General features: G+C 39.2%; 1 protein-coding gene across 5 annotated transcripts in view; it reads right to left on the bottom strand.

The window, feature by feature from the left end:
* Window positions 1-2,892: 2,892 nt before the first annotated feature.
* TBCEL (tubulin folding cofactor E like) overlaps window positions 2,893-15,637 on the bottom strand; it is a 73,736-nt gene continuing 60,991 nt past the window's right edge. For 4 of the 5 annotated variants that reach the window (XM_059415171.1, XM_059415164.1, XM_059415191.1 and 1 more), the window contains one exon: window positions 2,893-6,904. In XM_059415171.1, the coding sequence (XP_059271154.1) occupies window positions 6,586-6,904 (319 nt within the window). In that variant the 3' untranslated portion in view covers window positions 2,893-6,585. The remainder of the gene's footprint in view (window positions 6,905-15,637) is intronic. The other variant, XM_059415198.1, reaches the window with a different exon arrangement.

Genomic DNA, 15,637 nt, shown 5'->3' on the forward strand with positions numbered 1-15,637 from the left:
TTTAACACAGCCAAAGAAATTCATAATGGCCTGTTTCTACTCCTCGATAGTGGAGTAGAGCTTACATCTGCCCTCCAATGTATCAGATATTTCAGAAAACATTTTTTCTCTTCTCTCTGTATTTCTTTTTGTCTGCCCTCCTCTCACTCTCATTTACTTAACACCTCAATTATATTACATACAGTGACGACAAAGCATCCAAGGATGAAGTCTCTGTAAGAACTGACAAACTGAAATCGCATTGTAATTTTTGGCAGATCTAGATCTTGCAGAACACAACAGATAGCCTGTCCCCTCTATTTTGTAAGCAATATTTATATTCTTCACAAGGCGCTTCCTTACATTCTAAGGAGAAACAACAGCAGTGACAGCCTCATCCTTTCCTGGAACAAAACCTTTGCAACAGGTTGCATTCACTTATAAACATTTTTTTTCTTCCTTGATAACACCCGTTTTCAGTCCACTTAAACACTGTTGCCTCTTTGATCGAAGCTGGAGTTCAAAATGAGTGACCTCTCGTATCTTTGACTGTTTACTGCAATGAAGTTTTAAGGTTCTAGAACCTCAGGTTAAAAACCAAATTCTTACTTTCCTTGCCTCATATTACTTACTGTTTAACTTATTCTTGTCAATGGCGCCCATCACAAATGTCCAAATGACCTGTCAGAGGAACAGGGAGGACAATAGGGCATACACCAACTGTCATCTCCCAATTCTTGACAGAGCATGGGGACAAATTCCAGTTGGGATTCAGAGCCAGCGGCCACATCAGTGCTGTTGTTACAGAGCAAATCAACTTAGCAGATGGGTATTGTGAAACATCTCTTCTTAATGAAATGTAAAGACTGACAATAAAGGTGTGTGTGCGCGCGCGCGTGTGTGTGCATGAGTGTGGAGGGTAATGGAGAACTTTAGCAGCAAGTATTACATCGTATCTGTTAAATGCATGGATCCCACAGCCAGATTCCTTGGGTTTGGATCCTGACTCTGTTAACCAACTGGGTGACTTTTGGCCAGTTACTTAACCTATCTGTGTGCCACTCCCTTCACGAGTAAGAACATGGGAATAACAACAGTGCTAACCTCATAGGGATGTCATGAAGATCAAATATAGGTGAAGCATCTAGTATGGGTCCTGGGTGTAATAAATGTTCATTATTCGAGTTTAGAAGAAACGTGAGAAAGAAGCGTGGTAAGCTCGGACATGGATTGGCAAGGGTTCATACGACAGCAACTCTGTCCACTAGGGCTCTCCTTCCCCCTGGGTTTTGGGTTTGTTAGTCCCCTCTTAATAGCTGTGCCTTCAAATGGAGTGCAAGCAAATTATTCAGGTGCCTAAGCCACATCAGAGAAAAGCCTAAGACAAAACATTAAACAGTTAGTAGTATTCTTATTTTAAGAACTGATTTCCTTTTGTTAGTTTGCGCTGTTGGGATCAATTATTATTTAGGCCACTGCTTCAGTATTTTGAAATATGGTTGTAAAAATGCCACTGACTCAGCAGAATAGTGCTAAACTGTAAAAAACCCCGTTGCGTTGCTCTCTTTAGTTCAGAGTAAGTTGGGAGGCTAGCATGAGAACCTCTCCTTATTATATTCATATATATGACAAATATATATATTTGAACATTTTAATAAATGTTTGTTAAACAAAAAAAGCTAAAGATTTCCAGTGTTAGTCTCACTCACCATATTTTAAGGAGTTACAGTATGGTATGTTATTCCTTTCAGGAATTAACTCAGATCCTAAATCCTGGTGACATTAAAAAGTTAAAAGTAGATGGGGGTGCCCGGGTATCAGTCAGTTAAGTGTCTGCCTTCAGCTCAGGTAGTGATCCTAGGGTCCCGGGATGGAGCCTCGAGTCCTGTCTCCCTGCTCGATGAGGACCCTGCTTCTCCCTCTGCAACCACCTCTCTCTGAGGAATAAATAAAATCTTTAAAAAGAGCTAAAAGAATAAGAAATGACCTATATGGGTTTTAAAAGTTAACTGGCTGAATTTGAGCTCTGAAATTCTAAGTTGGAGACCACAGATAACTAACTTCCTTTCCAGAGGAGAGTTGTAAAGAGAAAGTGACTTCATTTCTCAAAGGTTAACTTTCTTGACTTACATGCATCCTAGTAACTAGTGGGAGTCCCAGAATCTTTCGGCCCAGTGGGTACTGGATGTCTTGACATATGTCTACCTTGCAAGTATACTTGGAGAAGCTCACAATACATATTAACTAAATAGCATTCAGTATAGAAGTTGAAAGTATATTCTTTGAAATTTAAGTAAGAGGCAGAAATATTTAAATTTAAACAGATCGTGATACTCACACCCTTCTGGAACACAGAGAGAGAAGTTAATGGACTCTTCTATATACAGAAATAAAGTACAGTTGTTGGACCATCATTCTTGATATAAGGTTAACTCATTATAGCTTACCAAGAAATTATCGATGTGGGTAGAGTTCAAGTGTCCAAAACTCGAATTCTCACAGAAAATTATTTTCTGAAGACAAAAAAGTGTCACTTGGAAGAAATTTAAGTGCATCCAACTGAGGTTTTCATCCTTATTCAAAAAAGAGGATGCCAGTTATCTTAAAGGGAGGACTTTATCCTTAAAAGGACATTAAGGGAATATCAAGTACATGTTAGAAGTATAAGAATTTGCTAACACAAAAGCAATGATACGCTTCCTACAATCTTTGTTTTATAGCTTTCATTTCTAAATGGCAAAATTCCAAAGAAATTTCTCAAAATGGTCCAATTCTTCCCCGCTTTGGCCAGTTCCCCACAGTACTCAACCACAGCAGTGATGTCGACCTTTGACTATATAAAAATAAGCATGTATCTTGGCCCCAGAACTCCAGAAAAAAACCAGAACACAAAGAGAAATTGGACTTGGATTTTTAATTTTTTTAAAGATTATCTATATATATATATGTATTAATAAAAAGTGCAAAGAATAGACCTTCATGTTTAAATTATATTCTAAAATAAAATATATATTTCCATTAGCTGCAGGAGACAACTGGCAAGTAAAGAGCCTGAGAGAGCCCAGTCCCTCTCCATCACTACAATGGACATATTATATAGTAAGGAAGCACCTATGAAAAATAGAGTGTTCACAACACATCTGGTAACACAGATAGCTTCTGGGTGTACTGGAAAGCAGTTTGTTTGCGTTTTCAATCTAACATGAAATGAAGGGAAAAATCAAATTCATAAACAGAAATGACATCGCTTAGAACGATCTATTATTTTGTATTCCTGTTTTATATGCCCTAGGGCCTAGCACTTGCCACAGAGCAAGTCGCATTCACACGTGCACTGGGAAGAGCCATCGGCAGTGTGCCTCAAATGGGGGTCAGTTCCTTGTGCACCCAGTGTTCTTTGCTTGGGACACCGCTGACTTAGCAACGCAGCCGAAACACCTGTTGAGGACTGAACTTGCATTTTTTTAAGTGAACAAAATCTTAGCACAAAGCATCATAACATGTGGCTCTGTTACACATAGCTCATGTTTTGGGCTTCTTTTCACCCACGGGTCTTAAAAGAAACAAGGTGTTGGGGGATAGCCACTGCTTTCTTATGTGTTTATGGACATGGTGGCAATAGGTTGCAGAAACAAAAGAAACTTTTAATAATAATAATTTAAAAAAAAAGACACAGGACTCTAAACTTTTTTCCCCCCTCCTTTAAAGCAATCTGAGCTATTTCAACAATTCCATTTTGAAAGCCCATTTCTATTGTGGCTTCAGCAGCTACATGTGGGCACATAGGATCCCTTGGTTTTGATCTGGCTTTCTTCTATGACTCCTTTCCTTTTTCTCCACTGAAAAGAATTTCTATTTTTAAAAAGATATGTTCTATACACTGTGCCTGCAGAGACCTATCTGTAATACTGGCTCGGACAGCATCTTGCCTTATAAATGCCAACAACAGGCTCTTGCTGCATGTGGAGGAAGTCAATATTAAAATACAGAGAAGCTGCTGCCATCGATGATGCATAACTTTGAGACTCAAATGCCCACGGTCTCTTGTCTCCTCTTTTTTGGCCTGTTACAAAAATAATTTGGGTTACAAGGTGTCTACGCAGCACCGATTTTATTTCAAAAGCAGCATCTTTACTCAGCTGCCGAAATAAGTCTACAAGTACACATGCTCAAATAGCTTTTCTCTTTTACTTCTCTTCTGCAGCTCTGAAAGACCGGTCATTGCATTAGACTTTGTCTCAATCAGAAATTGTTCAGCAATTATTAAAACCATCAATTACAATGCCCTAAAAATACCCACACCCACTGAATTAGATGAGAAGTTCCCCTGACATGCAACTGTATAATAGAGGAATTAGGCCTGCAGTTGATGGACACTGTGTTCTGTCATAACAGAAGGAACAGGTCTCTAATAGTAAAAAAGCATTTCATAAAACTTTTGTCATATATAAAATATCTTATTAATTGTGACCATTCCACTTATGATTAGAGCACAACCCAAGTGTTTGCTCTGCCTTCTGCTGTGGGACAGTCAGGGGTCATACAACCTCAAAAAAATAAAAGAGTGCATCTGTTTCCAAGGCTGACAAAAGTGACGGGCTCAGTTACACTGTCTCTCTCTCTCAAACTTGCCTGAACTCATGCGCACTTACACAAAGCACCCACAGTTTTTATCTTCATGACACTGTTGCCACACTTTTTTCCCACTTCCAAAAATCTGTCAGGAAAATGTGATTGCAAAATAATTAATTCTTGTCTCTACCCAGCCTGGATCTCCATCGCTCATTCTTGCTGATTTTGAAAGATCAATTCTGCAGCAGAAGGAGAATAGGCTTCATTCATCTTTCTCAAACCCTTTGGTTTCCACCTTTAATGTTACAGTGGATGTAGACTTGACTCAGTAGGACTGGGTCAAAGGCTTTATAGATACTGAACCTGAAGTGCATTAAGAGAATAAATAGGAAAAATTTAAAAAGTAGCAATAATAATCACAACTCTGCATATGTGAAGAATTTACAAGAATTATCTAAAAATTTCGTAAGAAATTAAAGGATTTTGTAGCAGTGGTGGAATCCTATAACAAAGGTCAAAAGGTCAAATGCAATCAGATAATGATTACATTCTTGGAAAAATACTTCATGCGCACATCACCTGCCCTTAGTGATGCCAAGCCTTCCCCAAGCCTCCCATCTGTAAATATGGTAGACCAAGAAAGACATCTATCACAGAAAGGGGTTACCCTGTTTAATGAAGGACTACAAGAACAAATGCAAAGATTTCAGGGCAGGTGAGGAACTAGCTTTTAAAGAAAAGTGCTTTAAATATGCTTCTGCGAAAAATAGGACTTGTAGGCAATTCTGAAGTTTTGACACTTAGACTTTACTCATAGATTAGGCAGAGTTGTTCTTTGGGAGGGGCAACTAAGTTGAAATGCAAAACAAAAAGAAGGGTCCAATTATGACATCACAGCATCCCAGGGAAGAACTGGGAATCAGAACTCCCTTTGATTAAGATTTCCCACTTTTAATGCAAAATGTAAGAGCCAGGGCTTCAAATGATGACACGGGCAGGGAAGTCACAACACTCTTCCTCCTGGATGGCTTGACTTTTCTCCCACTCTACTCCCTCACACATGCCACGGACAGTCAGCTAGCTAAGTCCCAGCTCTCCCGGCATGTATATCCATTATTCTGCTGGGCTCTTCAGAAAGTCAGGCCTCTATTCCCAACGGTTTAAAGTAATGAGAAAGATAGCTAGAGATGAGGAAGTACATTTGACAAGCAAAAATAAAAGGACTGTGGTACGTGACACGCTTTGTGTTATGGAAGTGAGGGTGGACGTCTTCTGTGCGGGACACTGAAATGGACGTGGTTACACACAAAGGGCCCAGGCTGCTCTGCCCACGCCGCCAGGACAGCAGCGAGTCTTCCTGGAGTTTTAACTCTCTGTCTTCAAGATCCTAACAGAGTTACAGGTTCTCACGGAATACCTGAGTTCAGAATCAGGTTGAAAAATGCCTAAAACACTATAATTATTTCAAAAGGGAGAAATGAAAAAAATTGTCCACACTGAGAAATGAGAAGTTACTTATGGACAGGATTAGAACTATTAGGTGAACACGTGCTGACACAAGTCCAAATGAAAATCTGAACCACAACAGGAAAGGAGGGAGAGAGGGAAGGACAACGGAAGAACTGGGGGAGAGAAGTGCTGGCCCTTCCTGTCAAGCTCCCTGCTCCTGATTTCAATCCACAAGTTCCCCTTCTGCGGGGAGGACACACGGCTCATGCTATCTTCACAAATATACCTAAATGGTCATTTAGTGAACACAGTAAGAAGTCGGCGATTTCTTGGTCATCTTTCACGAGGGAGGGCACAGGGACTGGAGATGTGGCCAATTCTGCTGGCTGAGTTGAAGAAATCTGTGGTAGAAAATACCAAAAACAGCCCCCTCCCCATCCTAGGGGGAAAAAAAATATACAAAACCCCCCGAAACCCAAACAAAACGAAACAAAACAACCTTCTCCCTCCTAAAGAAAACCACATTGGAAACAAATGCCCTGCAAGAAGTCCTTATGTATGTGTTTTTTACAAGGCTGGTCGAGGTTATTTTGTTTTGGATTCCACATAAATTTTATCTCCATCCCTAATGCCAAAAGAATGCAGTGCCCGAGAGCTGTACTTCATTTCCTCTGGGCCAAAGGGTGCTTCATGATCAAAATAGTAGAGAAGCATGTTGCTTGTGGGTAACTGCACTAGAGTTTTTAATTGTTTCTTTAGTTCTGCAACTGTTTGGTCCAGACGAATGCTCATTTCTTCCACCTGATCGTTAAAGTGGACTTCTACTTTCGCACTGCTCTGTGGTCTTAGGTCCACTTCTGCCAAAGGCTCCAACTTCCCATATTTTGTAATCAGTTCATGATACCTAGAAGGATAACAAAAACAAAAAACAAAAAAACAGTGTCAGGTTAAGCCACTGGCACACGAACTATGAACTTCTTCAGAACTCCAGTGAGCAACACTGCTACAATCCTATTCTAATATCATCTCCATCCACCTATCTGCCTGACGAACTATTTGTGTAGAGTGATGGGATACGGTTGCCCTTTTGCGGCCACAATAAAACCACATCCTTGTGGATAGGAGAGGAATCTGTCCTAAAGATGGTCACCATGCCTGCTGTTTATTGTTACCGAAGAATAGATTTAGGCAGGAAAGGAAAACTTAGAAAAGCAGACAAAAGGATTACAGAGAGAAGTCTAATCACTCTGTAGAACTTGCTTTCTTGGGTGTCATCATCAAGGGCGTATATCTAAGCACACGTTCTTGGTGACAGATGGGAAGACGGAACGAGGCCAGTTTCTGACCACCAGAGAAGATAATTTACAAACCATAACAAAAAAATCCAGTTGTATGTGAGCTGTTAATCCAGGTTTTTCAGTGATTTTTGTTTGAGTGTTCAGTGTAGTCTCACTGGCTATAAAGAAGGTCTTTGCGGAAGAGTCAAGAATACATTCCTGAGGGGTGCCTCGGTGTCTCAGTCGGTTGAGTGTCTGACTCTTGATTTCTGTTCAGGTCATGATCTCATCAGGATCATGATCTCAGGGCCATCAGACAGTTCCCTCTTGGGCTCCATGCTGGGTGGCGAAGGCTGCTTGAGATTCCTACTCCCCTTCTCCCTCTGCCTGCTCCCCCACCACCCTCTCCCTCTCTCTCAAATAAATAAATAAACCTTAAAAAAAAAAAAAAGGAGTAAGTTCTTGTGAAAAACTTGTAAATGGCAAATACCAGGAATACAAGTTCCTTGACTGAGGCAGTATTAAAGAGCAGAAGCTACCAAGAGGAAAATGAGTTATAGAGGTGAAACTTGGGCCCATAAGGTCAAGTTTCCCATGTGGAAAATCCTGTCTCCACTGCCAGCCTTTTTACTAAAGTCTGGTTTTACTGAGGAAGTTGAGCAATTTTGTACAAACCAGAGAAGGAAAAAATGATCAAAAGACCCAATAACAGCTTTATTATAACCAAGAAATCCTGAGGTTAATTCAAGATCAGAATACAGTGGTCATGTAAGATTATTCCCCCACCCTACTTTTGGCTTTAATTCAGTTAAGTCAGTGTTAAAAGGTTGGTAGGAATATTAAAGACAGAGTAGGACATGTGTGGGTAAGCACGGAGGTAACCATTTTCATTAAAGGGAGTAACAGTATATGGTAAAATAGTACTGGCTTTGGAGTCAGAAGATCTGACTTCAGAGTCTTGACTCCATCTTATAATTAGCTGTGTGACTCACCAAATCAATCTCTTTGTATCTCAGTTTTCTCATTAGTTAAACTGGGATTAAAAAGTCTGCCCTCCCTACCTTATAAAACAGTCAAGAGAATTATATTACATAATAGATGAACATGTAATTTGTAAATAAAAAATAAACACTACATTCCTATTCTGGAATTTACATTATTAAAATACACATACCCCTTTAGAAAACAAATGATTGAAATCTATTTAGAACTTCTCGGAAATGATGATGCTATGACGAAAGAGATTACAGAATCTTCTCTCGAAACTTATGTCAAAAACAGTATTTTTTAAAAGGATAAAAATATCACAACCAACAACTAACAAAGAAAGAGAGGGAATAAGCTTATCGTAATAGGCTTTATTTAAAAGGAACCAATGGCAGTGTACTAGGTTGTTCTGTTAAGCAAAGATCCTAATTCAATACCCAGAATTCATTATGGAGGAAGAAGATAAAGAGCTAAGTGTGCTAACACTTCCCAATTTAGAGAAAATTGGGCTGAAGTGTTAAGGAGTGAGCCCCAGGAAGTCTGAGGAAATACTGTGGGGACTAGAAACCTCTATGTCCCACTCCCAGGATGTCAGGATCTTAGCAAAGGCAAACAAAACAAAACAAGGCCAAACAAACAAAAAGCAAAACTACCAAGACCTGAAATTTTCCAAGGCTCCAAACTGAAAAAGTAAAATGATTCCAACTCTAAGGGTATCTTTCCCTACCCACATCTCCTACTATATGCCCTCAAACAAGTGAAACTAGGCTCTGATAATTTCACAAAATCTTAGAAAAGACAGCGGAACCCAAGGGGTCAAATAAAAGCTGAACCCAACTCCAGAGATATTTTCCCCTCAGACTACAGAAAAGTCCAATTGTAATACCACAGCTCTCAAACTCTGCCTCAGAGGAACAAAAGAAACAATGGTGAAGGGGTCAAGGAGAGTTTACGTATACTATGTTTCAGTAAAGAGATGGTCTGGAGAGAGGTGCCCACTTTTTAAGCATAAGCAAAGAGATACAAAATGGCAACTAAGCACATAACACAGCAAAAGGAATAAAAGAAAGAAACACACAGTGAGTAAAATGCAGAGGCAGAACACAATCTGAAAGAAAAAATAACTGAAGACAAGGGGTCTAGAACTTATTAAGTATGAATATTATAAAACAAGAGCTCAAAGAGAAATGACCAACAGAAGGAGATGAAAAGAAAGACTGCAGAGCCAGTGAAACAAATTGAGAAGCAAAACGATGCCACTGCTGACCAAATAAATAAATTAGGAAGCATGACCCAGGAATATTATACCTCGCCAAGTTTTCTTTAGAAAGAAATTTAAAAGGCAGCGATTCTGAAACAAGAACAACTTAGGAAATAAGGCAGCCATGTGTCCTTCTGAAAAAGATAAACACTGCTCAACAATGAGTTTAAGAACCAGTGCTAAGCCTTAAATCAATTTAAATATAAAACTAAAACTTACAATAATAATTATATAATTATAGACTTATTTATATTTGGCACTATGGTAAACTGAATTAATCTCAACCATAAACATATTTGTACACAAAATTATGACCCACAGGCAGAAACTGGCCTACTTGATACAACTGGCCTAGTCCATCTACAAATTAAATTACCTATAAATTAGGAAACTAAGGTCCCATAGTTTTCTCAAAATCAACACATCCAGAAATAATTTGTTGTTACTCCTCATCTTTTCTGGTCTTTTTATGTCAGTAAATGGCATGAAGAATGATCTCCTCATCCTAGCCAGTAGCTGGACAGTCATCCTGATTCCTTGCTAGCCTTCTTTCCCACCACTCTAATTCAATAACCTGGAATGCTAGAACATTCTGTGGATGAGCTTCCCCAGGATCCGTTCCAGCCTCCTCTGGAATGCCTCCCTCCTGTACTGCCAAGACTGGGAAGATAAAAATGGCATTTTGCGCACTCATTTGCAGGTGAGATTTGGCTTCTCTCACTTTCATTCAGTAGCCCTGGGGATAAATATAATGGATCTAGCAGATGGTGAGGGCACATTTTGGGTATAGGCTCCCTAATTATCCAACTGCAGTTCAAACACTGTTCCTGGAGTTAACACCCTTGGCAGCAGTTTGCTGAACCCCCAGATGACAGTAAAGCTGGTGTGATTCAGCACCAGGGACAGCAGCTTCAGGAGTACCATAGGCAGCAGTGCCATTGGTGGGTCAGTTCTGCAGTATCATTTTAAGGCAATCCTAGAGACAAAGCCCTTCCAAAAATTTTTGTTCAACACCCATTCCCTGTATTAAACCCCTTTCTTCTTCTTCTTCTTCTTTCTTTAAGATTTTATTTATTTGATAGAGATCACAAGCAGGCAGAGAGGCAGGTGGTGGTGGGGGGAAGCAGGCTCCGGACTGAGCAGAGAGCCCGATGTGGGGCTCAATCCCAGGACCCTGGGATCATGACCAGAGCTGAAGGCAGAGGCTTTAACCCACTGAGCCACTCAGGCACTCCAAACCCCTTTCTTCTTAACATAGCTAGCATAACTTCTATTATCTATAACCAAATCCCAAATGATACTCCTTCAAAAGATTTCCCATAACTTCAGGGTGGCCCCAAACTGACTCTTGTCTATATTACAGCCAGTGACTGTTATAAAACACCAATATGACCTATCGCCCCTCTACTGAAAACCATACAAAGCCCATCAGAATAAAGCCTGAACTCTGTGGAAGGCAGAATTTTGGCCCCCACAATCTTCATCCCTTGGTGCTCTTCTCAAGATTATATAATATTATACTGCATTATTGACCTTAAGATAGGGAGAGTCACTGAATGTGACTAATCGAATCATATAAACTGTTAAAAGCAGTGAAGCTTCCCAGGCAGCAGCAGAAGAGGAAGTCAGAAAGAGAGCTTCTAAGCATGAGAGAACTTGTTATATCATTGCTGGCTTGAAGACAAAAGTGGCCACATGTAAAGCAGGAGAAAGTACAGAATTCTGCCACCATCCTGAATGAGACTACAAGGTGATTCTTCGCCAGAGCCTTCAATAATGAACACAGCCCTGCTAACCCCTTGATTTTGGCCCTGTGGGACCCTAAGCAGAGAACCCAGTTAAGCCACATTGTACCCACACTTCTGACCCACAGAAACTATGACATAATAAGCAGGTATTGTTTTAAACCACTACATTTAGGGTAATTTGTTATAGTAGCAATAGAAAACAAAGTGACTGTAAAAGGCCCTTCATTATTTGGTTCCTTCATAACTTTGCATCCCTATTTTGTACCATAAACATGACCACTTCTGCACCTGCCTTTCCACTCATTTAAACCTTAAAAATCAATGTTTATTTATTAATTTTCAGATAAAGACAATAGACTTTTATATATGGATAAAAGTTTTGATATGGGCTATAATAAATACTCATTTTTATTCTATAAAAATTCTTTATTCTATAAAAATGAAGGAAAATAACCTCATTGTGTATCACTACACACATTAAATATGCTCCCTTAAAAGTTAAATAAGTAAAAAGTATGACTTTTTTTTTTTAGAGGGTGGGAGGGGCAGAGGGACAGGGAGAGAGAGAATCTTAAGCAGACCTGACAGGGAACTTGATCTCACACCCCAAGATCATGACCTGAGCCAAAACTAAGAGTTGGACATTTAACCAACTGAGTCACCCAAGAGCCCCTAAAAAGTATGAAAGTATGATTTTAATCTCCATTGAAAGATTTTATTATTTTTGTATTATCTTTTGTATTATCTTATTTTGTATTATCGTTAAGCAGGGCAAATCAGTAAATCAGGTATTTTATTCATTATTCAACAGTCCATCCAAACTGAACTATAGCTGCAAACTTGGTATTATCTGAGCTTTTATCATCAGTCCCAAAGCTATAATCTTGAGAGGTAAATGGCTTCTGATGACTAAGTATTCTTTAAAATGAATAATCTTGATTTATATTAATATTCTCAGTCAGTACTTCTACCTGAGAACAGAAGTACTGACTGAGAATATTAAACACCATTCCACTATGACCTTCTAATAGAAAATGACCAATCACAAGAGAAATAAAATTTACTACACACAGCATAAAGACCAACATGACCACATGAGCAACTGAGAATGATAAATGGAAACCAAACCCTAGGTACAACCTTGGGAAGACACGACCACAGGCAAACTGGCATTGTGCTTTTTTCTTTCTTCCTATTAGAGAAAAACACCCACTGAGAGAACAGCTTCTTCCAATTTCAAGAGTCTCTGAATCACGAGCAGTTAGAAAATAGCCTCCTGGTAAATAAAGTGCGGTTGAAGGTGGCCCTGACCGAGGGGGGAATGGGGAATGGAGCCAACCTCAGTGGAGTGAAAGCAGCTCCACCTCCAGGGCCCATAGGCACGCCTTCACACGTGAGAGGCTCTGGGGCCATGGCACACCTGCCTAATGTGATACACACATGAGCAGATTCCAGTAGCACAACAGTCAGGCTGGGAAACGTGCACCCCTTCCTCCTTTAGCCCATTGCCATTCTTGATTCCCAAGATACCTGAGAGCATTTCTTCAATCACAATTCAGTCACAGGTCTACGACTCCAGAATAAATGAATACTTGACACACTACTTAGACTGCAGTTTCCTATCATAAATCTTACTCCGAGGGCGAACTCAGAATAAAACCTAAAACTCAAAGATGGATGGAGACAAAAGATAATTCATTCTCAGCTCTGACTAGCCTTATAAACTAAGTCATACAAACAGGAAATATTTTACATAATATTTAGGAAACTGGAAAACTAAAGTAAGCTTAGACAGGGGGCTTTAGGCAGCACAAAGATTTTATATTTGGATTTCATACCATTTCCATAAAAGGTATAGCTACAATCTCAAGGAACATCCTAGAGAAAAGTAATGGGATTTACATTTTATGCATGTGCTTATACCACAATGGGATTAGTATGTAGCCCTTACAAATGCTTAGAGGTATACTCAAACATGGCTTCTGTAGTAGCTAACAATTCTGTTAATCCATTGTTCCTCAAATGCATACCAATATTGAACCAACCAGAGTCTTTATTTTGAATAAGACTATCTAATTCCAAAATAAATCCCTAATACGTACATCTCTCTCTTTAAGGAATATGACAATGAAACATGAGAAATCTCTGATAGTTCATTTGTTTTGGCTAAACAAAATCACTTAAGTATAACTAGAAGAAAAACATTCATTTAGTTTACTTTGTTTCCCAAGGCATTATGAAGGATTCAAATGTCCACAATAGCCAAACTACAGAAAAAGCCTAGATGTCCACCAACAGACAAATAGATAAAGAAGATGTGGTGTACACACACACACACGAATACTATGCAGCCATCAAAAACCAAAATCTTACCATTTGCAATGACGGGGATGGAAACAGAAGGTAATTATGCTAAGCAAAATAAGTCAATTAGAGAAAGACAATTATCATATGATCTCTCTGATATGAGGAATTTGAGGCAGGGCACAGGATTGTGGGGGGAAGGGAGGGAAAAACGAAACAAGATAGGACTGGGGAGGAAGACAAACGATAAGAGACTCTTAATCTCAGGAAACAAACTGAGCGTTGTTGGGGAGTTACAGGAGAGGGATAGGGTGGCTGGGTTATGGACACTGGGGAAGGTATGTGCTATGGTAGGTGTTGTGAATTATGTAAGACTAATGATTCACAGACATGTACCCCTGAAATAAATAATACATTATATGTTACTAAAAAAAAAAAATATTTTCCAAACATCTGATTGCTATTGTTTAATCTCTCTTGCTATGTTATGCTTCTGCTCATGTTGATACGGTGTCATATCATGGCACATCAAAGAAATCTCCTTAACATTCTACAACTGGGCCTTCATACACCACTGAAACAGTTTTCTCAAGGTCACCAATATATTACTATTTAAAACACATAAACCTCATAACATAGGCACAGAAAGGACTTTATAGATCAACTATTACATATTTTACAGATATAGTAACCGGAACTAGTTTGTTAATCCAAAGTCTAAAAGCTGGTGAGTGAGAGGGTGGAAGGTAGAACTCGGGTCTTGCTCTCAGATCATCGTTCTTAGTTCTCATCACTTCATTGGTTTGCTAGAGTAATAAGTACCATTCTAGAAACTCTCTTCTTCTTGGCATTTTAAATGCACTTTTTAATCTCTCTTTAGGGATTCTCATTTCTCTTCTGACCCTCTACACTTGCGTAGTTCTCAAGATTCTTTCCTGTATTTTCCTCCCTTTTCTCTGTATGATCTTCTATCATAGATCTCATTCTCTTACTTAGCTCAAGCCATTGATGTTTTCCCACTTGTCTTCTTCAAGCTTCTATATTTCATCTACCTCCAGGAATATTAATTCTCACGTTTCATACACAGCAAAGATTCTTGAACTGAAGTTAGTCCTTTTCATAGAGTATTTCATCAAGGCTTAAGTCACAGAACTTGTTTCAACTCACTATTTTTTAAACTCAAGTACTGTCAAAAACTATCTAGTGAATAGATAAACAGAATGTGGCTTATTCATATAATAGCATATTACAGAGCAGTTAAAAGAACTATTTTGATCTATATTTATCAGTATGATTAGGCCTTTGATCAAACTGACTCCATAAACTCAGATGTTAATATACTTCTGCTCCAAACATAGAGTAAAATGGATAAAATATGAAAGGTTGAATCCCAAGAAGACATAGCATGGGCTCAAAAATAACAGACATTGCCACAACCCGGACACAGAAAAGAAATGCAAAGCATACAACTAACCACAGAACCACTGGACTCTATATCCAAAGTAGGCAGTGGCAGCCAGGAGCTAAAGTCCTGTTAGGCAAAGGAGATTAAAAGTACTCCATGGGAGAGTCCGTTTCACTGCAGGAAGCAGGGGTAGGGCTGGAGGGAGGTGAGGCTGGACATAAAACAAGAATGCAAAAAACTGCTGCAGATCCACTGCCTAGGGCTACCTCTTTAGAGCAAATAATCTAGATAAAAGAAGAAAAAAGATAGCTCTACCACCAGGAATTGCATTAAATCACCTGGTGCCTAGGTAGGTAGATATGTATCAAATGCAATTACTGTGGGCCAGGAGTCTGGAGAGCGGGTTAGAGACAATTGCAAAGCCATTAGATAGAGAGTGGTAAATCTGAACAGGAAGTATGTATGTACGGAACAACACAGCTTTAAGATAATGAAGCAAAACTGATAGAGTTGAAAGTAAAAATAAACAAACCCATAACTACAGCTGGAGACTACAACACTCCTTTCTCAATAACTGATACAACAAGTAGACAGAATACTATTAACAATAAAAAAGACCTGAATACTACTAAAAACTTGACCTGACATTTAAAAA

Source organism: Mustela nigripes, chromosome 1, assembly GCF_022355385.1.
Source record: "Mustela nigripes isolate SB6536 chromosome 1, MUSNIG.SB6536, whole genome shotgun sequence".
NCBI lineage: Eukaryota > Metazoa > Chordata > Mammalia > Carnivora > Mustelidae > Mustela > Mustela nigripes.